At 39.4% G+C, this 25,526-nt stretch overlaps 5 protein-coding genes across 5 annotated transcripts; 4 read left to right on the forward strand and 1 right to left on the reverse strand.

Annotated features, from left to right (window-relative positions):
- The first annotated feature begins 1,091 nt into the window (after positions 1-1,091).
- On the forward strand, positions 1,092-6,033 carry si:ch211-57n23.1. Its single transcript, XM_042435736.1, has 3 exons — positions 1,092-1,854; positions 2,620-3,178; positions 5,215-6,033. The coding sequence occupies exons 2-3, from the start codon at positions 2,631-2,633 to the stop codon at positions 5,354-5,356; spliced, it is 690 nt and encodes a 229-aa protein (XP_042291670.1). The 5' UTR covers positions 1,092-1,854; positions 2,620-2,630; the 3' UTR covers positions 5,357-6,033.
- On the reverse strand, positions 5,723-8,591 carry chrac1 (chromatin accessibility complex subunit 1). The gene is made up of 3 exons (XM_042435737.1): positions 8,385-8,591; positions 8,094-8,220; positions 5,723-6,113 (listed from the first exon to the last, which is right to left on the reverse strand). Exons 1-3 carry the CDS (start codon positions 8,535-8,537, stop codon positions 6,034-6,036), a joined length of 360 nt encoding a protein of 119 aa, XP_042291671.1. The 5' UTR covers positions 8,538-8,591; the 3' UTR covers positions 5,723-6,033.
- A 1,235-nt stretch (positions 8,592-9,826) lies between these two features.
- gatad1 (GATA zinc finger domain containing 1) lies at positions 9,827-12,912 on the forward strand. Its single transcript, XM_042435559.1, has 5 exons — positions 9,827-10,499; positions 11,724-11,846; positions 11,969-12,028; positions 12,233-12,416; positions 12,494-12,912. The coding sequence occupies exons 1-5, from the start codon at positions 10,320-10,322 to the stop codon at positions 12,682-12,684; spliced, it is 738 nt and encodes a 245-aa protein (XP_042291493.1). The 5' UTR covers positions 9,827-10,319; the 3' UTR covers positions 12,685-12,912.
- Positions 12,913-14,895: 1,983 nt separating this feature from the next.
- Positions 14,896-21,602, forward strand: LOC121913066 (protein naked cuticle homolog 2). Its single transcript, XM_042435725.1, has 10 exons — positions 14,896-15,054; positions 15,145-15,171; positions 15,255-15,334; positions 19,224-19,290; positions 19,664-19,755; positions 20,150-20,236; positions 20,322-20,448; positions 20,571-20,714; positions 20,799-21,256; positions 21,520-21,602. Exons 1-9 carry the CDS (start codon positions 15,030-15,032, stop codon positions 21,215-21,217), a joined length of 1,068 nt encoding a protein of 355 aa, XP_042291659.1. The 5' UTR covers positions 14,896-15,029; the 3' UTR covers positions 21,218-21,256; positions 21,520-21,602.
- On the forward strand, positions 21,363-25,519 carry lrrc14b (leucine rich repeat containing 14B). The gene is made up of 3 exons (XM_042435724.1): positions 21,363-22,700; positions 22,908-23,536; positions 24,284-25,519. Exons 1-3 carry the CDS (start codon positions 22,425-22,427, stop codon positions 24,960-24,962), a joined length of 1,584 nt encoding a protein of 527 aa, XP_042291658.1. The 5' UTR covers positions 21,363-22,424; the 3' UTR covers positions 24,963-25,519.
- Positions 25,520-25,526: the final 7 nt, after the last annotated feature.

Here is a 25,526-nt window from a genome sequence, read left to right on the forward strand (position 1 = left end):
AAACCTCTCGCCTCGTCCAGATAAGGATTCCTGAGTAGCAGACAGCTTTGGCCCAAGTCACAACATGCAGAACCCTTGCCATACTTTAACGCCTGTTTCTGCAGGCAACAGCTTTGTGGAAAGACAGCTGGTCTGCCTTTTCTCTGTCTGTTTAATTTTCATAATCCTATATATGAAAATTCCTTCACACTATCTACTCTGTTGCATGTATCTCTGGAAGAGTGATCTCTCCTCTCGTCACCCATTTTTTTCCTGTTAAAGTTTCTTTTGTGGATTTAAAAAAAATCTAAATCGCTGGTCTAAGGATTGAGACGTCATGTGATTTTCATTTTATTCTAAGACATATGTGTTATTTGTGAATTTGGGCTACAGAAATAAAAAATACTTTTACATTTCCCAGTGATTTAGCAAACCACATTGCCAAAGTAACCACTTATAATTTACACATTATGATATGGATCATATCATTATGAATTCATGGCTTTTTATGTGTTGTGAATGTGCTCCGCTGCAGAGCCTGTTTCCTTTATGTTTTGCTTTACTGCAGTTAATATAACCTGAGTGGTTGAGTGTAATTGTGTAGGCATCTGAAATTTGGTGCAGTCATTTCTTTCTTTTCAAATGTAAAGTTGAGCATAAAGCCACACAACAGAGACACGTGTCACTGTCAAAATATGTAGACTGAACATGTATATGTGGCTATTTTTCCTACTGTTCAACCTGCACGTTTATTGAGTCGGAAATATGATTTTGCGTCATCTGAATGAAATTGTCGACCCTAATTTCTTCTACTTCTTGTCTCAAAATGTATTCACCAGAAAATGTTCCCAGAAAATGTTCCCAAATGGTTTGAAAGTCATTAGCAAGACTTGAAAAGAACATCTGGCTGCCACCACCAGCTGTAGACCAAACCTAAAGTTTAGTAAAGAGTGTACAGAACTGCAGTGATTTGAGTCAGCATTTTGCCTTCCCATCCTTCGTAGGAGTTACCAAATTTATGTTTTACAATTGATCCTGATAGTAACAACAATTTTTGGAGATTGCTGATGTGAGCCTCTTGTTCATTCCTCCTCTAAAAATTACAACACTCTCGATTGTTTGTGCCAAAATATGTCTCCCATTCCTAAATGCTTATGTCAGGGTGCAAGCCTCGAGTTAGATAAACCCATTCCCTGGCCATTCAAAAGGCTCACTAAATAAATGCAGATGGTGTGAATTAGGCACAAGTTCCTCAGCTCAGGGACAGTCTGGGCACATTTTAAAACTTTTATCTTTGTTGTTAAAACAGTAGTACCACATAGTGTGAATGCACAGGTATATGTTAGATGTAAAGAGGTAAATGTTTAGATGTGTGGAACATTTTGAGTCCAAAATTAGGCCAAACTTGAGCCTATAGCCAGTCTTGTTTAGGACATTGTAAAATGGCTCATAAATTCCAGGTGCATTTTAACTCCTCCGACTCTCCAATTCACAGTCTTGGCTTGTAGACTTTAGGGGAGAAAAAAGCTGCAGAACACAGAAAGAACAATCCTGCATAGAGGCTTAAATTAACAATGAGAGAAATACATTTTGCGTAGACAAAAGCTCACAAACACTTTTTCTCTCCCAGCAAGGGAAAGTATGCTTCAGCCAGACTACAAGTGTACCCTATTTGTTCATTTCCCACATATTCCCCCCATTCACTCTGAGGGAAAATCCTTGCTGCTGCTCTGCTGTTACCAGGCCAGTAAATAGTGATTCAGATCGCATGTAACAGGCTGCAGTCAACGACTCAGTTTTTCCGACGACTTCAGGCACCAGAGGAGAGTCGCAGCGCTCACACAACTGCTCATTCGCTGGGGCTTTCTTTGCAAGGTAAGAAATATTATAAACACATGACAAATGTGAAAATAGTGTAGCTTTTATGAGGGAAATTATGTTTGTTATAAGTGAAGTTGTTGCCGTGATCAAGAGTTGCGGTGCTCCATTAATTTCCAAACGTTTATGCTGGCAAACCACTGTGAAGCTGCCAGAATGAAAGTAAAATTTCCAGTGACAGTGTAAGAAATAAAAGCTTATTTTGAGATCTACATTATATTTTACAGTAGGGAGGATACATGGTGTATTTTCTGAATAAATCTGTGGTTGGCATATCTTGAATATATTGCCTTATACGTCCTTTGTTGTTCAATTTATTAAATGTAACACAAGGTAACATGAAGGTAAATCACATTCTGACTCTCGTAACAGTTTTATGCCAATAAAAAGTTTCATTGTTATTCTTAACTCATTAATGAACAGTTAAAATGTATTTCTATATCTAAATCTTCATTCCTCCTTTACAGACACAATACCGGCGGTCTGGAAAATTAGTGTTTTGATTTATTTTAATGGCTGACTAAAAAAGGTTTAATTTTTATCTGTTAAATAACTTTCAACAATAGAGGAGAGGCTTTGTGTTTTTTGTCGTTGTTTTTGGTTGAGAGGAGATGTGTTGTTCTTTGTGTCAGTGGAAAAAATGTTTAGTGGATAACGATCATCTGTCACGATGCCAACAAATGGACTTTCCATCTATTACAATTGTTTGTGTGTGTTGTTTTCCTGCAAGTCTAATCTTAAGCCTGATACCTCACATTTCAGCCACTTTGGAGATGCTCCAGGGGGCAGTGAGCAGAGGTTGGCTCTGCCTGTCCTGCTGCCTCCTGTTGGGGGTCTGCTTCCCGGCAGAGGGTACAGGGCCAGCAGGACCCACACCTAGATTTCCCTCTGAAGGAGAATCTGGGGAACCAGACCTAGACGACTGGGAGTGGGGCTCTGGATCCTCTTTTCTGCACCTGCTAAACAGCTTCCCTGCTGACAGCCCCTTCGTAACAGAGACCCCAGGAAGGCCAGTAAACTGCACGCAGCGCTTCTGGTTACCCCCGTCCTCTGAAATCTGCTGGGAAAACATAGCTGGGCCTGAGGAGTTTGCCAAGTCCCGCCTGCTTGTTCTGCAGAACAGGGCCGCCCTGCAGGCGGTATCCACCTCCAGCGGGGTGGAGGAGGGAGGGGCCTCCTACGACCACCAAGCCAGAGAGGAGGTCCAAGGGATCCACTCAGACCACCAGGGCGTGGTAGAAACGATGCAGACCATGGAGAAGGTGTTTGTCTCACTGGAGGAGAAGAGGAAAGAAGGGACGGAGCAGCAGGTCTTCACAAGGTGAGAATAGAAATCGGAAAATGGTGAAAAAGAAAAGTACAGTGGGGTCACCAGTGTTACAGTATGAGAACCTTTTAAGCAGCAGTGTAGTTGTAAACGAAGACACAGGGATAATATGATTATGTAACTCCTGAACACTTATTATAAAGGGCCTGTAGGAAAATTATTAGGGCGGGACAGGTGGTGAGAGAAGGGGGGAGGGGGGGGGGTTATGTATATTTTCCTTTTTGCTGAAGGGAGGATAGTTTGACTTTTTGGGAGAGCAGGGGAAGGTCTTTTAAAACCCCTTTTTCTGTTTCCAGATTCATTTCTTCCTTGAGAGATTTTTTTAAACCTTTATTTATTCATGGAAGTTTCACTGAGAGTCAAGCTCTCTTTTGCAGGAACACCCTAACATCTCTCACACACTTACACACATTCACACCTGGAAGCTGCTAGAACAGCCAGTCTGACCTGCTGAGCTTCACTGGAGCAGCTGGGGTTAAGGGCTCGGTGGTGTTAATGAGGTTGGGGCAAATGCTGTTCTTTCACTTTCCACACCCAGATTTATCCCAACACTTCAGTCACAAGCCTGCTTCTCTAACCTGTAGGCCACCACTGACAGATCGTTAAAATGTAAAATCTAAAAATCAAATAATTACACCACATAAATGGCTTTCGTTTTGATATTTAACTGTGCGCTCTTTGGAACAGCTGTCAGTCATGCAGCTAAAACATGTAATTGTTTTGAGCGACAGACATCTGATCGAATACATATCAGCCTGTAGCATCATCTTATCTGATTCATATATATCTTTATTAACTGAAATCTCGGACGGGGGTCCATCAGAAGCCTCAGAGCGTTATTGCTTTTTTTATAAAAATGAAACATAAGGGTTAGGATTAATGATCAAGGAGCAGGTACATAAACAGAGTGTATGCAGGAATCCTGAAGTTATATTAGACACCTTTTAAGACCTTTTTTAAGACTCTTTCCAGACATTTTAAGACCTCATGACCACTTTGAGTTCTAACCGGTTACACTGTCAACACGATTTAACTTACATTTACTATATAGTGATTGTAAGATAGCACAACCAGTCAGTCTTTGTGATAACTCCTTATTAATGCAACATAGTTCAGCACAAACAGCCAAGCCTTGTTGATGCTATTAACAAGATGCTCTTAAGTAAGTAATGCTCCCTAAGTAAGGGGCTTACAGTACACAAAGAAATGTTTCTGACATTTGAGACGAGAATTAGCCGATGCAGTGACAGAATCTTGATTCATATTTGATCAACACTGCCTAGTTTTACTCCTCATTGGTTTCGCATACAGCGTAACAACAGGGTTAGTCCCCCGGCAGCTCACATTGGATCATCGCTTTTTAAACTAAAAAAACCGCAGTGTCATGTCATGATGCCAGACCAACAGAATGAGTCAACTTGACTCGGTGGAGTGAACTGATTCAAGATCCAGGCAGGCACACAACCTCTTTGGGTAAAAATATATATTGAAAACAAGCTATAAAACTTAATACCTTGGAAAATTGCTTTTAAGACTTTTTAATACTTTTCAAGGGTCTTAATTTTCACTACATTGATTTATCCTCTTTTAATACTCTTTAAGACAGACCTGTGGACACCCTGATAAATCAGTGGTTTGGCAGTTGCATTTCCAGTAACTACTGATCCGAAGCCAGCTGTGGGACAACTCCTAAATTAACATTAGTGAGGGAACCGGGAAACCTGGATCAGTCTTACTTGTCTGGCCCAAACATAACACTGCTCAGATGCCAAAGAAGACAGAGTGGAAAGAGCTGAGTCATTTCAAGCTTTTCCCAACAGTTGTCAGTCGGGACATCTGGCTGAGACGTGACTCTGGCGCTAAAATGGCTGTAGAGCATCGACATGTAACACACAATGCTTTCTTCTCTATTGGATGTGTGAGAGAAGCTTCACTCATACTGTATGTTGTGTCACCAATTTCCTTCAAAGCAGAGTAAATGTGTCAAAAAAAAGTCTCTGATATTTACTGATGGTTTGTCATCCTTGCAGCATGAAGAGGAAGCTTGCCAACACGAGGGACGCCATAGAAGGCAGAGAGCACTCAGCGAACGTCCTAGAGAGTCAGTTTTCTAATCTAGAGGAGACCCTGCTGAACATTCAGCTTCGACTCTACAAACTCATGCAACAATGACGATGTGTCACAGAGCTTTTTTTCTCTAATTTGATATGTATTTATGTATTCATGTATTGTACAACCATGTAAGAAACGCATGCATGCTCAGGATTATTGTAGCTTTGTAGTAAGAGGACTGCTACCCATGTAACATGTGTAACCTTGAATCAGCACTGATAAACTATCAGGAAGTTTTAATGGACATGTAGCAGTTAAATCAAATTTTATATTGCCAGTTTGAAAACCTCTTCCATGTGGAGATTTCACGGTCACATTAACAAGCACTAGTAAAACCGCACGACACTTGTGAACCCTGGAATCGAATAAATGATCATTTATGGTCCGTAAATGCTCTGAAATAAGATGCTTGTGTTGCAAGAAAAGTTATCAGACAACATGAATCTTTATTTTAATATCAAATCTAAACAACAAATTTGTAAATACATGAGGAAGATGCTTTGCGTGGTCGTCAGCTATTATACGCACTTTAAATATTCACATGTATTACGCTGAGTGTGAATTGATCCGTTCAACCGACAAGTATTCAAGTATTTATGACGATCTACTTACAACTCAATCATGAATCACTTTGCTCTCAATGAACAGCAGGACGCGGCACATTTCATAACATCTGTCCAAAGCAGAGCTGCAGAGACATGAAACGCATCCAGTGTCCCCCCCCCCCCCTTTTTTTTTTAAAAGTCAGCCTCCTCTTCTTGCATTTGCTCCAAAGACTTGAGGTAATCTCGGGCCAAGATCTTCTTGGGTAGGATATCTGTCAGTTAAAAAGAGAATATCAAACTGTTAATATCTTTTTCATTACACTGATCACTTGTCGTCTTACTGTAGCCCGTTTTGACAGTCAGAACTTAACGAGCGACGATGTGCTGTGAGACTGTATTTACAGGCTCTGAATATGCTTTGATGGGTGATGATGTGGTTGTTGAAAGATAATTTTGTCCCCATTCAGGATGTGATGCTAAATCTGAGTTTCAGGAGCAGACAGTGATAGCAGTGCTCTGATTCCTAAGGAGACTACACAGCTACAACAATCATTTTAAAGACTGATAAAAAACATTATTAATATTGCAAAAAACATTCACTTCCCATTATTGAAAACCAAACTGAAGAGGTGCTTGTGTTTGTGTGGAAGAAGGTATTCATTTTTTCTTCTCTGATATTTGATGCTTGAACATATTTTAACTAACTTTTCTGATTCTAATACACCACACAAATACTGTTAAACAAACAGAGCAGAAACAAAGTAAAACAGCAAATATTAAATTTAAAGGTCCTTTACGGTAAAAAGAAAATACATTAAATCAAATGTATAACATATGTTTTAAATAAGAGAATACGAGTTTGCATCTGAAACACAAATGGTTGGATTTAAAACAAATACTCAGAGCTGCAAGATAAATAAAGATAAAAATAGAAGACAGAAATATCTTCTATGAATAACGCTATGATGCAGCTGAAAACATTGTCATTTTCCAGTCTTATAGGCTACATTATATTAAAATTATACTATTTTTACTGTTAAGCCTATTAATTCTGAAGGCTGAGTGAAATGAATGAATATAAAGCTGCAACGACTAGTCAATTAATCAATCAATAGAAAAATTATCGCTGAATATTTTGATCACTGATCAATCGTTTTGAGTCTTTTTTTTTTTTTTTTTAAAGAAAAATGCTCTGGTTGCCACGTTGACAGTAAAGTGGACATCTTTGGGTTGTGGGACAGAACAAGATATTTGAAGGTTGCATGTTGGGCTTTGGGAAACAGTGATCGACATTTTTCACCAACTTCTGAAATTTTATAGACCAAAAACTAGGCAATTAATCGAGAAGATAAATAATAAATGATAAATAAACTCTTATTTAATTTGTTTTGTAATTCATTTCTTAAGTAAAACATGGCAACAGATTCATAACCACTAAGATTTAATTGCTTAAATCAATTAATTGATTAATTGATAATCAAACATTATCCTTAGTTGCAGCCCTACATGAGTGAAGCGTCTGGTTGAGAAGGTTGACGTAGCCTTTCTGTATTGTGTTTGTTAAACTTTGTGGTTCTTGAGGTTGACTTAAACCCAGTTTTTCATACACCTGAACTAATTAAAACTGCTGCTGTCAATGAATCCTCACTTCATGACGGCAGGATTTCAAACTGCAGCCTCCAAAGTTACCACATCGTTATCATGAGGACTTATTGTAGAGACTATAGGGCTGCAACTTACGACTATTTTCGTTATCGATTAGTCGTTGGGTCTATAAAATGTCAGAAAATGGTGAAAAATGTCCATCACTCTATCCCTAAGCCCAAGATACAACCTCAAATGTCTTGTTTTGTCCCAACTAACAGTCAACAACCCAAAGATATTCAGTTTACTATCATAGAATACTAAAGAAACCAGAAAATATTCACATTTGAGGAGCTGGAATCAGGATTTGGACATTTTCTTCTTAAAAAAAAAATGCTCAAAATGATTGATTATCAAAATAGGTGGCAGTTAATTTTCTGTTGATCATCTAATCGACTAATTGTTGCAGCCCTATGTTAGACTGCACTAGTTTTAACTAAATTCATCCTATAAACTGGCAAATGGTTGTATACTGTAACCATGAACCACACTTTACATGCGTCTGGGAAGGTTCAGGGTAACTCTAATGTTTCACAGGGAATTGGTGACCAACTTCATAAGTGTCAGCTGATCCCTGATGGGTTTGTCAGACTGCAGGTAGGTCTCACCTGTGAGGAAGTGGAAAGTCTCGTTTTCCTCTGCGGTGTTTGCCAGATCACTGTATGACAGACTGTTGGTTTCCTTCCCGGAGCCGTTGTTGAATGAGGACAGAGCCAGATGCTGCACAAACAGCTCCTTCAACAACAACAACAACAACAACAACATGTCAGCTGAAGAGCGGGTTTACAGTCAGCGGCTACCTCACGAATAAACAGAACGAGCCGCCAAACTAGCACGATGCTAATCCCTGTTAGCAGGAGATGAATGAGTTGATAAGTTTACATCAAACTGAAGCTTACTGTGGCCTTGGTGGTGAGGAAAATAGCGTCCTGGTTGATGCTGGAGACGTCAGGGGAGCTCTTCATGATCAGCCTCACTCTGGAAATCGGGAGTGAGATGTTTTTTTTGTTAGCTTGGTCATCTTTGTCGGGATTACTTTGAGACATCTTCATGAGGAATCACACGGCGCCAGACAGGCGGAACTCCAAGTATTGTTTTGAACTGTGACGCATTTCTTCTTTCTTCTTTAAGTTAATTTTTTTTAAAGTTGGTCTAGCGCCACCTGCTGGAGCGGAGGCGCCTGTACATTAACAGTATGAACACACTGAACTGTCCATACTGGGGAGATATATATATATATATATATATATATATATATATATATATATATATATATATATATATATATATATATATATATATATATATATACAACGTTACAAGAAAAGTACTAAGAAAAAGTAATACATAAATAACATTACATACATTATTAAATACATTATTATCAAAATAATGTATCATAGATCCAGAAATGTATCAGAAGCCCACTTTAATTGCACTCTGATCGTTGTGCCATATTGATGCAGTTCCTGATAAAAATGTCCAAAACTTGGTTTGGAGTCCGCCCGTCTCTTCTTGTGAATGTGGAATTTTCCCAGTAACAAAATTAAAGGTGCAATATGTACGAATTATGTAAGAATTTTTGTTTAAACATTTAAGAAAAAAACTAAAATTATCAACAAAATGTGAGGAAATAATAAAAATGAGACCTTCCCCAACTTTCTCGGTTGCCTACAACAGCCTGTGGATTGATTTCTATGTAAAGGACTTGCGACGGTTTTGCCGGGAAAATCCGATGGACGTGACGTTTATGCGCACTCTCATAATACATCCATGATTATATGGCTGAAAACGTTGGTTAGTTACCTTAACTCTATGAGTATTAACTGTGTATGCATGCGGTGGTAAACCCAATAGCAACAGCTCTTAAAAGGAGAAGCCTATACGAAATAGAACAACAAGGTTAGTGAAAAGTCTAAATATCTTCAGATATTATCATTACTGTCATATTTCACTCTATAACAACTATAGAGTCATATATTTAAAGAAATATGGCGTTATTGGACTATTTATTGCATGTATTGTGCTACTTGTGCTTACTATGGCAGGCAGAATGGACATATATTTACTTGACATAGTGTCTTTGGGTCATTTATAAAATAATTTAATTTAATTTTACTTTAAAGTCTATGGTGAGTGTCATTTGTTTTCCCCCAAAAAGGGGCGGGGACGTATTGCAAGCCAAAGTTCCCGGATGTCCCGGTCACGTTCCAGTCCAGCTGGTGGCGGTAATGCACCTCTAAGCCAGTTTGCCTACCGCCAATAAACACTGACGAAGAAGAAGAAGAAGAAGAAGAAGAAGAAGAAGAAGAAGAAGAAGAAGAAGAAGAAGAAGAAACTGCGTATTTACTTATTAGTTTTTTTGTTGTTTTTATGATGTTACACACTCCGATACAGTAGATGGCGGCATGCAACTTTAACGTTGATTTATAGTCCGCCAGTAAAACCAAAGAAGAAGAAGGAACAGTGGCGCTTATGAAGTGTGATTTGTGTCCTGTGGAGGGCAGTAATACCAGAGTAATACGCCTGGTAGCGTCCACATTAAAAGAAGAAGAAGAAGAGGAGTGGCGCTTAGCAATGGCGGCTATTTGGTCGCACAAACAAACATTCAGATTGTAAGTTAACGGTGGCGTCATTCCCTAAAGTAATCTAATGTCACAGATAGCTTTGTAAAGAAGGAGAAGGGATACCTCTGTCTCTCTGTTGGTGTCGTTTTCTGGAGTCGCATCAGTGTGATATTAATGGTAAACAGTTAGCAGGAGCAACCAAACCAAACTGCATCTCATTGTTAAAAGCCTGCAACCCGGCTGCGTCTTCTGACCGCTGAACTAACGATGCCGCTGGGGCTGAAACCGAGCTGCGCCGTCTGTAAGACCAACTCTTCGTCGATGTGGAAGAAAGGAAACCAGGGAGAAATCCTCTGCAACAACTGCACAGGGAAGAGCAGCAGCGGCGGAGCATCAGGACCCTCCATGTCCTCCAACACCCAGCCCAGCAATGGCGGGGGCAAGCAGGTCAGATACTATGTGTAAATGTGCCTTTAACACTGCCCATTATAAAAATTACAAATTGATTTATTATACACAGCTCAGTGGGTGAAGCTAGGCCAGTAACGTTAACTGACTGTAGTGTGGTGATTACAGCTGCTCCGCAGGAACAATAATGGAAATGCCTCATTAACTCAACTGTTAACTGGGATGTTTTCCTCAATTCAAATGGTAATATGATTTCCATTTTAGCAGGACAATAGTCTGTGTGTGTAGATATTTAGTAGTATTTATTAGTAGCATAGTGTAAATTATACCCAGTTGACATTTTTATGCACTCAATGATCTTTTCACATTTAAGTTATTGTGTTACTTCTTGGTCACAAGCAGCAACAATCAAGACTGTTATGATGATTTATTATCGAGCAATTACAATTCTGGACAGGAAACCAATGAGATCACACCACTGCCATGTTCTTAAGAATTTAAATATGTTAAGTTTGTTGTTAAAATATGTTAAAAATACCTAAATAATAGCTAGGCTCCTCAGGTGCTCAGGGACCTGGTGGTGCCTCTGAGGTTTTCAGTAACACAAGGTGTGTCTGCTGGGAAGTGTAAGGAGCACTTTTGTAAATCCTCACTTGGACAGATGGCTTTTTCTGTTTTGGGGATCAACATGTGGAACTCTTTACCTGCAAAACTCAAAATGGGTCATGACTGGGAGCATTTTAAACTCAAAGAGGAATCAGTCATGTAGTCATGAGTGATCTGCTGCTTGTTGTTTTATGAAACCTTTACGGTATGTTTGCTTGTGAGTTGTTTGTGTTTTGTGCTGCTTTGTATGTACTTTGTTGTTGATTTTCATGTTGTAATGTGTGTGTATATGTATTGTTGAGTCTTGTGCAGTTTCATATGTAATTTACTGTTGCGTTTTATGTGTTTTAAAAGCCCATCTAGGGATGGGCATTGCAAACTAGCTAAGGCTATAAATGCCTATGTGGCACAAGTTCATGCTATATACTTGTTCCTATACAAATAAACATTAAATAAATACATTTTAGTAGACAGCATTCTGTTCTTCAAGGTAGTTGGCAGGTAGATGGTAAACTGTGTTAGTTTTAGCTGGTTGTACCTAATGAATTGCCAGTTGAATGTTCATAACGAGATGGATTTTTTCTTTTAATGGATGCAGTTGTGCAGAGCCTGCTGATCTGCAGCTGAATGCCTAATATGGGTTGTTCTTGATTTTAGTCCAAGCAGGAGATCCACAGGAGGTCCGCACGGCTGAGAAGCACCAAATATAAAGCTCCCGCATCTGAGAAGAAGGTGTCAACGAAAGGAAAAGGGAGAAGACACATTTTCAAACTCAAAAATGTAAGTGAGAGATCAGCAGAGCGATATATTTCTCCCTTTTCTCTGCATAATGATGTAAGCATTTAACTCCTGTGTGTGTGTGTGTGTGTGTGTTTTGTTTGTTTGTTTTTTTTTCTTCTCAGCCAATCAAAGCGCCAGAATCTGTAGCAACAATCATCACGTCAGAATCTGTGTTTTATAAGGTACAGTGAAATAATCTCATGTTTCTGTCCAATATCAGAAATGATCATAATGTCATCTTCCCCTTTTTCATCTGAGCAGTTTTCCTGATCTGTTTTCAGCATTTCTCTGTCACAGCTTTGATTACAGCAGGATGGTACTAAACTTTCATTCTGTGATGCATGTGAGAGAAGACTCATCCTCAGTCTTTATATTTGTACCCACAGGGTGTATACTACCAGACAGGAGATGTGATCAAGGTAACAGATGAAGAGGATGGTAAGCCATACTATGCTCAGATTCGAGGCTTTGTGCAGGACCAGTATTGTGAAAAGAGCGCCGCACTGACCTGGCTCATCCCCACCCAGGCCAGCCCAAAGGACCTGTTTGATCCTGGGACATATATCGTTGGTACGCTAAAATGATATTTATGCAGTTTTTATGCTATTTGCTTGACAAGTTTTAAGAACGGTTTGGTTTTGTTTTAGGTCCAGAGGAGGATCTGCCCAGAAAGATGGAGTACCTGGAGTTTGTGTGTCACGCCCCCTCTGAATATTTCAAGTCACGGAGCTCGCCGTTCCCCACCATTCCCATCAGACCAGAAAAGGGCTACATCTGGACCCACATAGGACCCACACCAGCCCACACAGTCAAAGAGTCTGTCAGTGGTGGAAGTTAACAGGGTTGTGATACGGACTTAGTCTGTTTAAACAGACATTTGTACATTTATGTAATATAATGAAACCAAAAATGGCTGTTGACAACGGCCATTATTTCAGATGGAAGTTTGTAATTTGATACAAAGAAAATCAGGTGTAACTACGGTTTGAATAAGGCAAAAATGATGCTGTTGCATTGGAATATTACTTTTGTATTTAGTAATAAACAAAATAGCTCTTTTCAATAATCCTTTTTGTCTGTGATCTTGTCTTATGTTACTTTGTGGGTAACAGATCAATCCAACAGGCCATTCAAAATTTTATACTGTTATTGCTTTCAATATAATACATTTTCTCTTTTTTTTTTTTTTTAAATTAAGCTTTGATAGTCAAATCATGGTAGCAGTAAAATAACATTAGCGAAGTTACAACTGGTCAACAACTGGTGTCATGTAAGTTCTAATGGTGTCCGAGTGCAGATGTTGCAGCACACATTAGATGTTTGTGTTTATTGTCGCAGCTTAATTTAGTTTTGTGATGATGGTTTAAAGTGGTGTCTGTGTTTTTTTTGTTTTTTTTTAAAAAAGACCCTGAAATTAAGCCTCTTGTGCCAGTGCAGCTGTGTCAGATTGTGTTGATGGAGGAAACGCACATCTTTTCCACCTGAATTCAATATTAAGGTCGCAAAGATTTGTGATGAAGATTTTAATGAAACTATGATCTCGACAAAGGTTCAGGGTATTGATATGAAGATGGGCCCCTCCATAGTGATATTTAGGGTCTCTGTTGTTTCTTCCCAAATTAATTCTTCAGTCAGACATATTACCTTTTACCTCTCTTTTGGCAAGATGATGCATTTCACTGCAATGGAAATCTAAGGCTCCATCTATTTCTCTGTGGCTCAGGGATGTTATGTCTTAGGCTAAAAAAGATGGCCTTGCTGTGGAGAGAGAGGATTTCTAATACGTATGTTATGACACCACCCAGAAATAAGACTTTTGGGTCAGAGTACAAAAATGTTATGTTCAGTATTAAATGTGGATGTTGAAATCTGCAGTAACACAATGCCTGATAACACGGGCTTTCCTTTCTGTGAAAAGGATCATTCGTATGAAGTGGAAAGTAAGAAAATCAAATTGTTTTTCTTTGATTCACCAGCTAAAGGATTTCAAAGAACTGATAATGATGGGACGTGCAGCCTCGGACCTTCAGGGGCTTTACAGAGGCGATGGCTTAGATGGACCGTGGACACTTTATAAAAGAAGAGACATTTAAGTTAAGAAGTGTTTTGACTGTTCAAGATATAAAGCCAGTACAATGAAGCAGAAACCTGATCCCTGTAGGTAGAACAGAAAAGTCCTGCCAAGAAGGACTGATGATGTAATGATTTCATAAGCAAGTATATTATATTTATTTCTTTTTGGTTTTTGTCTGTAACCTCTGCCGTCCTTGTGTATTTGTGTTGTTTTTATTTGGTCTGTTTTTTTTTTCTTTTGTAATTAAAAAGGGAAAAAAAGTTAGAAAAGATAAGCTTCTCAGTGAAAGGCAGCTCTGCTAATTTTTTCATAAATGAAACTCTTTCATAGATTAACTTCTTACAATCTTTCCCCCTGACTAATTCCTCCTTCCCTTCTGCTCCCTTTTCTTTTTCTTCCTTTTTTAAAATGTTTTCGTATCTTTTAGTATTCTTAATGTTATTTATTTACATTTTCAGTTTTTTTATCTACTTATTCCTAATTATGTGTATGCTTTGTATATTTGAAATATCCATACACACTATAATTACTAGTAGTATTGTTATTTTCTATATGGAGACGATGTTTTGGTGTTGATGTTGTTGTTGTTGTCGGGCCCCTCTCTGAGGCCCCTGGATATTCCTGTCATAACAAAAAGGGGAAATACTTGTAATTTTACACTTCTGTTCCCTTTTTTTGTATCCCTAATAAAAAGATTAATGATATTAAAAAAATACTGGAATAAGGCTTGCATACCTCTACAGTACTGACATAATGATATAATATTCATATTCCGTATGATGTTTTTGTTTATTTTATTTATTTATTTAAAAGAGATATCATGTATCTCACAACAAAACGTTTTCTCCCATTGTTGACGTTTTGCTGGACCGACTTTAACCGAAGAAGGAAGCGCGTGACAGTGAACGCTGTCTCGCGCGCGTCCCATGTGTACTCGCGGACAACCATCGCGGTCCGTCAAACCGAGGAGCTTCATCTCGTGTCTGCGTGCGACAGTCCCGGTGCTGCTGCGGGGAAATGGATCATTAACAAATATCAAATGTATTTTCTTCCTCATGTTTTGGACATTATGAACTTTTCTCGGTTAAATGAGCCGGCAGGAGTAGGATATGGGCAAATTCCAGTCCAAACTTGGTGAGACATTTTATTAGGCTACATCATATTTTATATGAAAGAGTTTGTGAGTAGTATTAGATTCACTTTTCTCTCTTTTTTTTTCGAAAGCTTCGAAACGCAGACAGAGTCCTGAAGGTAAGACAGTCAACATGAGACATTGTATAAACAGTTTATTTTATTTGTAAATGTGTTTATCGATTTATTCTTATTCTCTGCAGGTGGGAGTTTGGCGTCCAGTGTGTTAACCTGTCAGAGGGAGCTGGAGCACATCCACACTCACAAAAACGATCTGACAGAGGTATTTATATACTTTTTTTTTTTTTTTTATCATTTATTCTTGTTTATGTCAGATTTGAGTAAGTCTCCTCAGCTCTGGAGGGATTTTATCTGCTCAAATTATGGTTCAGATGCTGTTTGTAATTAAATAAAACAATTTCTTTTAGTTTTATTCACATAATGTATCTATTTTATGCCTAGAATGTCAAATTTCAGGAGAAAGAGTTTAAAATATACTAGATCTCAGCCTCAGCCTTAAAAAGAAACCATGTACAATTTATGTGAAGTTGTAGAATGTAAACTCCTTGTTAGGTTGTTAAAATCACCAAATTCAAATACAAAAACAACAAGGACAAGACGTGAGTGTCATAGCAGCAACTCTGTGATTTTGTAGTTTGCTTCATAATGGACTAAACATATATAAAAGCAGGTTAAACTGAGCCCGAGCCTTGTTACTTTTTATTTTCCCTGTCGCACAAAAAAGATCTCAGGATGATGATGTTGGTTACAGGCTTGAAGAAGGATGGTGATAATCACAGCTACAAGATATTAGATATTGATGTTGACTGAGAGATGTGCGGAACATTATAAATTAATAATATCTATAACAACTCACGCGTATTTAAGGGCAGATTTCACCATCACAACATCCCCATTAGCGCATGAGAGTTTTACATTAAACTCGTGGAGGTCTGTTCCTAAACTACAGAAATTTTTTTTAAAAAATACAGACACATGAGGAGCCTCCTCATACTGGCTTTTTGTAGAGCCACCAGCTTCTTCTCAGTGAAGCCAGTTTTGGGACAAACAGTGTTTGCTCACATCACATCCAGGAGACATAAAAGGTGTTTGGAGGTACAGTCGTATATTTATTCTTCCGCCCTTCCTCCTCCATCTCTATAAAGAGACTTCCAAGTCTGTGAAGTGCAACACAGCCACCCCCTCCGAACAGCGAGGTCTTTATACCCGACTGCACTGAAAAAAAAAAAATTCCACATCTGGTACTGCTTTCCTTCTCCAGCAACAGACAGCCAGACAGACTGCGGCGTGGGGAGGGGTGTTTGGTTGTGTAAATGGCATTACATGTAGACCATTGGCATTAATGAAGCAGACACGTTTGGGGCTTGGATTTATAATCCAGAGAGATTGTCTCTAAGAGCTGTTGACTGTCAAACACTCGTCTAATAAGTGTAAACATACTGATTAAATCTGTGTAACCAGATTTTATGGTTAAAGTAAATCATTGAAATTTTATGTACATCCAAAGAATAGTAAATTCACTTATCCACCGGTTCTAATAAGTAAAAATGTGATAAACAGTCAACATGCCAATTTCATTTTTCCACAGCTTGTTTGAGGTCTTAAACGTCTCTGGGCAGAGTTGCTGAAGTCATGAGATATACCGTCAGTTTGGTTGTTTTGAGTTTATTAAGTGTTAGAAAGCGAGAATATATTTGTACGATGGAAAAAGGCATCGACTCTGCCAACTTGTTTAAAAGAGTTGCGGTGGTGGAGTTTCTGTGCTCATTAATTGCAAAGCAGAGCGCTTCCTGCAATTAGATATAATGACACCAACTGCTGTAAACTGTGTGTAAATGGCAGAGTCTAATTGTGTGACACATTTTATGTTGCTATCTGACAGATTTTGGTGTTACACAAACTCGATGGCATTAAATCTTGCCCGTAACTTTATGTTTAAAGAAGAAGAAGAAGAAACTAACTGACTAAACGATGATAGATATAGAGGTTTTTTTCGTACTGTTGAAGACACTGTGGGTTAAACCTGAAGACACACTCAGACTCATTAAATACATGTTTATATATTTACCCGTCATAACACCAGCGACTCACGCTCAGGTGTCGACAACATCACTTTCTAAAGAAACACAGAACTGTTTGCTTTGGTGTGACCTTTGGATTGAGCATATGTGTGTGTGAGTTCTGTGTAAATATTGTAACATTCAAGAGCAAACATCACAAGCAGAGGTTTGTAATCTCTTCACGTGTTCTCCTCATATTGTCTGACATAACTAACGACTAAGAGTGCTTAGTCTGACTCTTATAAGCACTAACAGAAGTGTATTATTTAGTTTGGGCAGGGAATCCACCCTTCAGTCCACATGTGTAAAGTGTTGGCTTCTGAGATGATAAAATGTGTAATTTGGGGCTCAAACCTCCCTACAAGCCAGTTATAAAACAAGGAAACCTGATTTATTTGGTTAAATTCCTCATTTACTTGAAAACCCATCCAGAAGTTTTCTTGTTGGTGTGATAAAAGAGAATTTTTATGCATCTTGAGCATTCGATTGTTAAAGGTTTTCTGTACTGTTCTTTTATAATTAATGTAAATTTTACAGTGAACTGTTTAGTCTAGACTTGAGTCTAATGTAATTGCAGAGCACTTCCTGCAATTAGATTTTCCAGGCTGATATAATGACACCAACTGCTGTAAACTGTGTGTAAATGGCAAATTCTCATTGTGTGACACATTTTATATTGTTTTCTGAAAGCTTTTGGTGCTACAAAAACTCCATGGTTTTTTCAAAGTCATTGCTGCTTATTGATATTATTTGGAGACCAAACGCAGACATCATCAGAGCAAGGTGTTGCATCTGACCAGTCAGATCATTGGTAAAAAGGCGCTTCTTGATGCTAAATTATGTATTCTGAACACTTACCCAAAGGGTATTGTAACCTCAGAAAATACAAGGTCTCTACTGATAATCTGTTTCTTAGAAGCAAAACAATGTGCAGTATAGCATGTTCATGGAAAAAACAAATAAGCTGCTGAAAGAAAAAGAAAATATATGTTACTTTGCAAAAAACAAGCTTGTCAAGTTGGAACATTTTCTACATCTTTCTGGATAACAATGATATGCTTACTGCTTTGATTGAGTGACTTGATTATGACTAAGGCCGCTGTACTTTAAAGAGATGTGTCCAAAAAAAAAAAAAGAAGTTTCCTATCTCGGTATCAAGTTATCAGAAATCCTGTTTGACCGTCTTGCCGAGATAAAGGCAGCCACTGTTCTGCCAACTCCGGAAACTTGTGTGTGATATATCAGGATATCAGAATGGATGAGTAGATGATTGACTTTCTCCTACCTGCATCCTCATCCTTCTTCCACCTCTCACACTCGTTTGTTGGAAATCTAATCCGGCACCAGAAGCTTCACAGTAGGCAGAGCATAGCGGGAAGATAAAAGAGGGCGTAGAGAGAGATCGGCTGTGGTTTGTGTTTTGTGTATGTGGGTGTGAGGGTACTGCAATTAGTGTGACGCTAGTGATGGATGGATGTGTTGCGAGATAAGAAATGGAGTAGATGAAGTATGTTTAATCAGATGTTTTAATCATAGAGGGAGTGTTGTTTTATAGTGCTTTCAGGTTTTATAGTTAACTAAATCCTTTGAAAATTGTCTGCATCTGATTTTTGATAGGGGAGTCATTTGGAGTAACACTGAATATATGCTGGTGGTAAAAGCTCTGTTTCCTTCTCCTGAGATTTTGTCATTTCAAATAAATCCGGTTTTATGATTTTACATTTAATAATCATGTGAAAGTTGATGTGGATGGAAAAGGTCAAGATGTCAACAAGATGATGCTCCTTTTCTGCTTCATTGCTCTGTTTATATTTTTTTTTTTTCTGTGTGTGTTTGAATGTGTTAAGTCAATTCATAAAGATTAACTTCACTGCTTCATTTTTTGATCAGGGTGATTGAGGTTGGAAATGACTTTGTTGATTTAAACTGAAGTAGAGTTGGTGACTGTTTGCTAGAAAAACTAACACAAAACCACAGATGTTTAAGGATTGCTCAACATTGCTCACATCTGCAGATCAATCACTGTACTCACGGGACGTGAAAATAACTTAATTGCTTCCTCTTGCATGTGTGTTCTCTGGTAATTTACAGTTTTCTCAGGACGTGTGCAGAGAATTGAGGAGAAACTCAAAGCTTGATCATAACTGCCACCTCAAGGGTGAGTAGACACTCAGAAACTGACAAACACTACTTACTGTATTTACTTACCAATCACTTAACAATCATTGTGTAGATTCTGATGCATCAGCAGAAACATTAGAGTTGTGATACAGAAGTTTTAATACATCAGGGAATAGTGAAAGTATCCACATCTGTTTTATATTTGTGTGGGAAAGCTTCAACCTTCAGATGTGCAGCTTTCAGTTAGTGCTCAGTTTCCCTCTGCTGTCAGACATTCATTGAAAAAGAGCCTATCACCGTGAATAAATTCATTAAAAACATGCAGCATGTTAACATAATAAAGATTATAGTTACTCTAAACTGTGAGTCCATTGAATGAAGACATACATGGTCCAACTCTGTGTGTTTAGTGGTTCTGCCAACAGAGAAGGGATCTGATCGGGACAACAGCATTCACTCCCCAATAAATAAACAGACGAAGAAGAGAAACAGCCATGTTGGTGTGAGTATCATCCTGTGATAGCTCCTACAAATAGACTCTGGATGAAACAGTATTTGCTTATAAATCAGTTTCGTAATTTCTAAACAACGTGGAGTATGAGATGGGTGGGATTTTTCTTTGTCAGGACCATACTGTCTATGCTCAGGACAGTTAACACACTGATTGTCTTCTTCTGTTATGAGTTATGCTTGTGATTTTTTAAATTGCACTCTTTGCAAAGTCTGAAACTATTTAATTACCAGTTTTGAAGGCCCTCAGGGTCACTCATACAACACATAAATGATTTTATAAAATCATAAATTTAATTCTACCTACTGTCCTACATAACTGCAGTTAAATGTTTATTGCAGTAGCTTTAAGTATCTTGTTTTCTTCACATGATGAAAACATACAGGACACAGAGTTGCTTGAGGACGACTCCCTGGAGGAGTGGGTTTTCACGCTGTACAACTTTGACAACAGTGGCAAGGTCACCAAAGAGGTACTTTTTTCATGCATATTGTTTTAAGTAAGTACTATTTTAAGTTTGTGGCTTTGCACACAGTGTGTATGTATGTGTTCTGCAGGACATGTCCAGCCTGATACACTCCATGTATGAAGCTCTAGAGGCATCAGTGAAGCCACCTCATGGTGGCACCAGAGCACTGAAGATCAAGCTAGTTGTAACTCCATCAGCTAATAAACACAAGACAGGTGCGGCTCCAGAAACCATAGACATAATTTGTGGGACAAACACTGAAGACAGCAGTGGGATTGAATTTAATACCAAATCACTGCATCTGTTGTGATGATAATATCCATCTCATTGAAAAAAGGAGCAGAGAAGCAGCAGAGTGCGTCTCAGGAGGCTAGAAGTCCAGTAAGGAGAGTCTATTGTGTGGATGAAAATATAGAGCGCAGAAACCACTACCTGGATCTCGCTGGCATTGAAAACTATACCTCCAAGTTTGACAATACAGGTATGTTAACTCCTCTTTTCCTGTTGATATTTTTTCATCTGGAAGTACATAAAATTGAAATCATCTTTGCCTCCTTTTTTCCAGAATCACCCTATCAGGAGCCCAGACAGGGTGTTCACTCAGTTCTCCAGCACCATCCTGTGGTGGTTAGAGAGAACTGCATCTCCCCTGGGTCTCCCAGAGGCCTCTCTGTCCTTCATTCCCTGAAAGGCAAAGCAGTGTCGGCGGGGAGAGACAGGAATGGCGTAGAGGGAAAGTCCTGCAGGTTACATGGACAACATCCTGCTTCATGGTGTCAGCCTCCAGCTCATACTCACCTGCAGCGTTCCCACAGCAGGAGGCTTCGCACCAGGTTACAAGATGCCACCTCGCCCTTTAAAGACAGAGAAATATTTAACCTTCAGCCCTCCTGTGGAGCCTCAGCCCCTCTGGCCAAGAGACATGAGCACCATCACCACCATGAGCACCATCATCATCACCATCACCACTACCACCCTTCATAAATGCATTTAAGACACATATGGGGCTGGATTTAAGCTTAGGTGAGAAGAGATGAGGTAGTCTCATAACACAAAAATCTGTCTTTTCTTTCTTAGGACACTAAAATGATGAATATATACATGAATATATAGTATTTTGTTTATCCTGACATGGTCACATATTTGCTTTCTGGCCAAATATGTGCATCACTGAACAAATATTTCAATACAATAGATGGTTTCACAGTTTATTGTTCATGTTACAATTACAATCTAAAAAGTCTATGCTTTGTTTTCTCACCATGTCTTTATTTTATGCTTGTTAGTGACAACAACTACTCAACAACAGCAAGACGTTCAGCAGAAGTAACATTTCCTTGGACATAAAAACAGCTGTTTATACTATATACTCTGCATTCATTTTTGGGCACAACTATTGTTTTTTTAAAATATTTTTTTATATCAGAGGAAAGAGACATAATGTCACATTGTTACAGTATATGTTCAGCATAGTAGGGATAACCGGAAACATTCACCAATGTTTATACAGGAAGGAAAGGCAGAGATAGCAATGTCTCCTTTGACAGAAGCTTCAGTAGACCATAATACACTTCAACCACATGACATGTTGCTTTTTAGAGTGACAAAATGTCTACTCTATAAATAAGTAAGGCAGGTTGAGGAAAGGGATTATACCAAAGAGCAAGTAACAGCATTTTATCACAAAATAATTTCTGGAACGCCCTAAACATGCAAACTGTCAATATCTCAGCCCCAGAGGGAGGACTGTTTTATTTCTGCTCTCACAACATTTATTTCTGTTGTCCCTGCAACTCATTGTGTGTAGTGAGGTCCTCTCAAAGAGGTGTTTGTGAATAGTGACAAGTTTGCCAATAGCATTTCAAATGTTGTCCTACTTAGCTCTCTGGTGAAAGTTGCAAATAGACACTGTGCCCGACGAAGGACGTGAGACAGCTGTTTCTATAAATAACCTCCACCCACTTACCTACCACGAGACCCCCTTGCCTTGTTCCTGCCCCACCACAGCAAGCCTGGTCCCAGACAAATGCAAAACACCCAGACAGACAGCAACAGAGGATATCAACAAAGCAGCAACAGCAGAGGAGGCAAAACACTGATACGCAGAGCTGTTTGACAGCAGCTCTCATCAACAACCAAGAAACTCACAGACCTCACAGACCTACAACAACCAGGCATAAAACCTGGAGCCATGAAGTCACTGCGATTCTTTGCAGCTGAAGCCTTCATCCAAAGTGGATCAAGTGCGATGGAGAATCTCAACTGTGTGCCTTTTAACCTATACCCACTTCTCTTCAAGTCCTGCTACCTCCATGAGCAGGCTGATATGCTGCATGCTTTGGTCCAGGCATGGCCTCTACCTGAGCTCAACCTACAAAGACTCCTGGGAAAGACAGTTGACTGTCAGATGGACCTCACCTCCCTCACCTGCCGGCTTTGTCTGAAGGCAATTCTGACTGGCTTAAAGGTATTTAAATGGTCTTATACATTCATGTTATGCTCCTCATATACTTATTAATTATTATATACTTGTATTTTCCTTTGCATGCACTTTGCAAGTGCTGATCGTTTCTGTCTTGATGGCTTAAACATGCCCTCTTTGGCTAGTTATTTGCTTAAACATGATCATAAGTTGTTATGGGAGTGCCATATAATTTCATTTCATTTTCTAAAGGAGTATGTGCTGTCTCCTCCATCAACTTATGCCAAGAACCTCCATGTGGTGGATCTGACTGCCCTGAAGGATGTCGAGCACCAGGTGTGCCCCTGCCAGTCCACTCTGGGTCGATGGGCAAGAACCCAGCTCCTAACCCAAATGTGTTATGAAACCATGGTGGCCATGCAAGCCATCAGTGTGTCACACTCAGCCTTTGAAACATCTATCGATGTCCGTCTGAATGGCTTTGTCACAGGCCGCAACTATGAGCTGGTGGCCCAGGCCTTACTCCTCCTCCGCCACTGTCCTCTGAAGCTTCGTTTCGTTGGTTTTCGGGCTGACTCCCTAGCTCTCAAGCAGCTGTTTTATGTTCTTCGGCTAGCAGAGCCTGAGTCCATTACAAAGCTGGAGATGGTCCACAACGTTCCCTTGGAGGCTGCACACCTGGAGGTGCTGCTGTCCAGGGTGGAGTTCCCCAAATTGCAGTCTTTAACACTGCCAGCTGGGGCATTGGATGTTAGGAGGTTGGGTTCTGATGATGATGATCTGCTGGCCACCATCGGCAAGCTGCTGGCACAGCTGACCAGTCTTACTGAGCTCTATGTAGGTTTCTCGACTCTCACTGGACACCTACGAAGAGTTCTCAAGTGAGTAAATGGACAGAAGAGAACGAGCTGTCCTTGTTTACATATGTGAATAAGGTGAAGGATACTGGTGATAGATGCCTCTGATGTCAATCTTGCATCCACATTGCAGCCTCAAGAGCTTATAGCTCACAATAATCACAGTTACAGCACATTCCAGCTTTAAAGCTCTCATTTAACAATGGCAGGTATTTTGTTGTTAGAATTGTTGACATGATACCAGAGTGACAGCGGCACCTGGCCAGAGCTGCATGTTAGCCAGAGACCTTATTGATATACTGTACTTGACATTTGAAACGGAAATAGAACAGGAGCATAAACGCACAACAAAGTACTTGTCAAAGTCTGGAATAGTATTCACTAAATGATTTGAATTGTACAACATGATTTAACATGTTTGAACATGCAAAATACAAGTGAACAAGAAAATTGGGGGATTTAAACATTTGGAAATTTGTTGAATTACCAAATGGATGTGATTTATTGCATTAGGACAGTTAAGATGGCACCACATAAGATGTTAGAGAAAAATATTAAATTGAGATCATCTGAGGATTCTGGCAGCAATCCTATATGAGAAATCCTACCAATGGAGGACTAACACAAACCATAACATGTATCTGCCTTTTTCCACTGTATAATAATCAAAAAAATACAAAAGAGTTTTCCAGTGGATCCAGTACTTTCTGATACTATTTAATTTTGTTCTGCAAAAATTCATGTCCTTTTACCTCCTTTTTCTTTACCCAGTCCTCTCAACACTCCACTTCAATGCTTGGAGTTGGCCAACTGCTGCCTGAATCGCGTGGACATGACATACTTGTCCAACAGCCTCCACAGTGAGGCCCTGGTCCGCCTGGACATCAGTGGACACAACATCTTCGGCTCCTTCTCCACCTGCTTCCACAAACTGCTCAGTCGTTGTGCGGCCTCATTGGTGAGCCTGACCATTGAAGAATGTGACATAGACGATGAGCACATGGATGCCTTCATTAATGCTCTGTCCTGCTGTCAAGTGCTGGAGGAGCTCAAACTCCTGGGAAACCCTCTAACCTCTGCAGCCCTGCGGCGGTTGTTCTCCACACTATCTGCAGCCTTTCCCAAGTTAAGGTACATAGAGCTTCCAGTTCCCCGTGAGTGTTACTCTGAGGATATCACTTACCCACTTGATGATTCAATCCTGCTGCAGTACAACAGGGAGTTGTTTCAGGAGGTCAGGGGCCAGCTGATGGGGATCCTGGCGGGAGCCGGGAGAGGGGATGTGGAGGTGTGCACTCCACTCATGGGGGCCTATGATCCAGATATCAATGAAACCAGCAATGAGCTGGGGGTGTCCATGTTAAAGTCTTTTAACAGCGTCATTGGGAACTTTATAGGTACTATAACCGATGTGGACAACAGGAGATCTCAAACTCAGAAAAATAACTGATGACTTTGCCTGTTGAAAGATCAATTGAATGGACTGAGAAGAGTGTAACTAGAGCAGGGCTCTCAGAGCTTGTTCATCCATCTAGATGTTTGTGTAAACACTGAGCCTTTGAGCCTTATAGGAAGGTTCATGGTACTGTCCGCTGTAGACACAGGAGACTTTACCTTATTTCTTGCTTTATAATGTGATTTTCTTGGGCAACAGAATGTTGTTACTTATGATTATATTTGTTTGGCTTGATATTAACTTTAGTAATACCATTCCTGATTAGAAATGATCTCAACACAAGATAATATTCTTCCCGGTGTTTCCTACAGCCTGTCAGCCAAACAGATGTTTTGTACAGACAGATGTAGCCACTGAAGTGGTTATGGTAAAACCTTTGCTTAGGATATTTTGTACATGTTCTTATGTCTATATTCTGGTTTAAATTTTGTATATAACTGGATTTATAAAAGGTAAACAGCACAAGTTTGTAATATGGGACAGATCCCAATTTAGCAAGCATACAATGATGATTGTTTCATTCTCTCAAACCAATAAAACTGAACTTCAAACAGTCTT

Source organism: Thunnus maccoyii, chromosome 15 (genome assembly GCF_910596095.1).
Source record: "Thunnus maccoyii chromosome 15, fThuMac1.1, whole genome shotgun sequence".
NCBI classification, from domain to species: Eukaryota; Metazoa; Chordata; class Actinopteri; order Scombriformes; family Scombridae; genus Thunnus; species Thunnus maccoyii.

Bases quoted from the DNA above. Each gene is read 5' to 3' on its own strand.
- LOC121913066 (XM_042435725.1), top strand. From the start codon at position 15,030: ATGGGCAAATTCCAGTCCAAACTTG. The intron at 15,055-15,144 runs GTGAGACATTTT...TTTTTTCGAAAG, and splicing joins CAAATTCCAGTCCAAACTTG to CTTCGAAACGCAGACAGAGT. The intron at 20,237-20,321 runs GTACTTTTTTCA...TGTGTTCTGCAG, and splicing joins GTGGCAAGGTCACCAAAGAG to GACATGTCCAGCCTGATACA.
- chrac1 (XM_042435737.1), bottom strand. From the start codon at position 8,537: ATGAAGATGTCTCAAAGTAATCCCGACAAAGATGACCAAGCTAACAAA. The intron at 8,221-8,384 runs GTAAGCTTCAGT...TTGTTGTTGAAG, and splicing joins TCCTCACCACCAAGGCCACA to GAGCTGTTTGTGCAGCATCT. The intron at 6,114-8,093 runs GTGAGACCTACC...TTTAACTGACAG, and splicing joins GACTTTCCACTTCCTCACAG to ATATCCTACCCAAGAAGATC.
- si:ch211-57n23.1 (XM_042435736.1), top strand. From the start codon at position 2,631: ATGCTCCAGGGGGCAGTGAGCAGAGGTTGGCTCTGCCTGTCCTGCTGC. The intron at 3,179-5,214 runs GTGAGAATAGAA...TCATCCTTGCAG, and splicing joins GAGCAGCAGGTCTTCACAAG to CATGAAGAGGAAGCTTGCCA.
- lrrc14b (XM_042435724.1), top strand. From the start codon at position 22,425: ATGAAGTCACTGCGATTCTTTGCAGCTGAAGCCTTCATCCAAAGTGGA. The intron at 22,701-22,907 runs GTATTTAAATGG...CATTTTCTAAAG, and splicing joins CAATTCTGACTGGCTTAAAG to GAGTATGTGCTGTCTCCTCC. The intron at 23,537-24,283 runs GTGAGTAAATGG...TTCTTTACCCAG, and splicing joins CACCTACGAAGAGTTCTCAA to TCCTCTCAACACTCCACTTC.
- gatad1 (XM_042435559.1), top strand. From the start codon at position 10,320: ATGCCGCTGGGGCTGAAACCGAGCTGCGCCGTCTGTAAGACCAACTCT. The intron at 11,847-11,968 runs GTAAGTGAGAGA...TTTTCTTCTCAG, and splicing joins ACATTTTCAAACTCAAAAAT to CCAATCAAAGCGCCAGAATC. The intron at 12,417-12,493 runs GTACGCTAAAAT...GTTTTGTTTTAG, and splicing joins TCCTGGGACATATATCGTTG to GTCCAGAGGAGGATCTGCCC.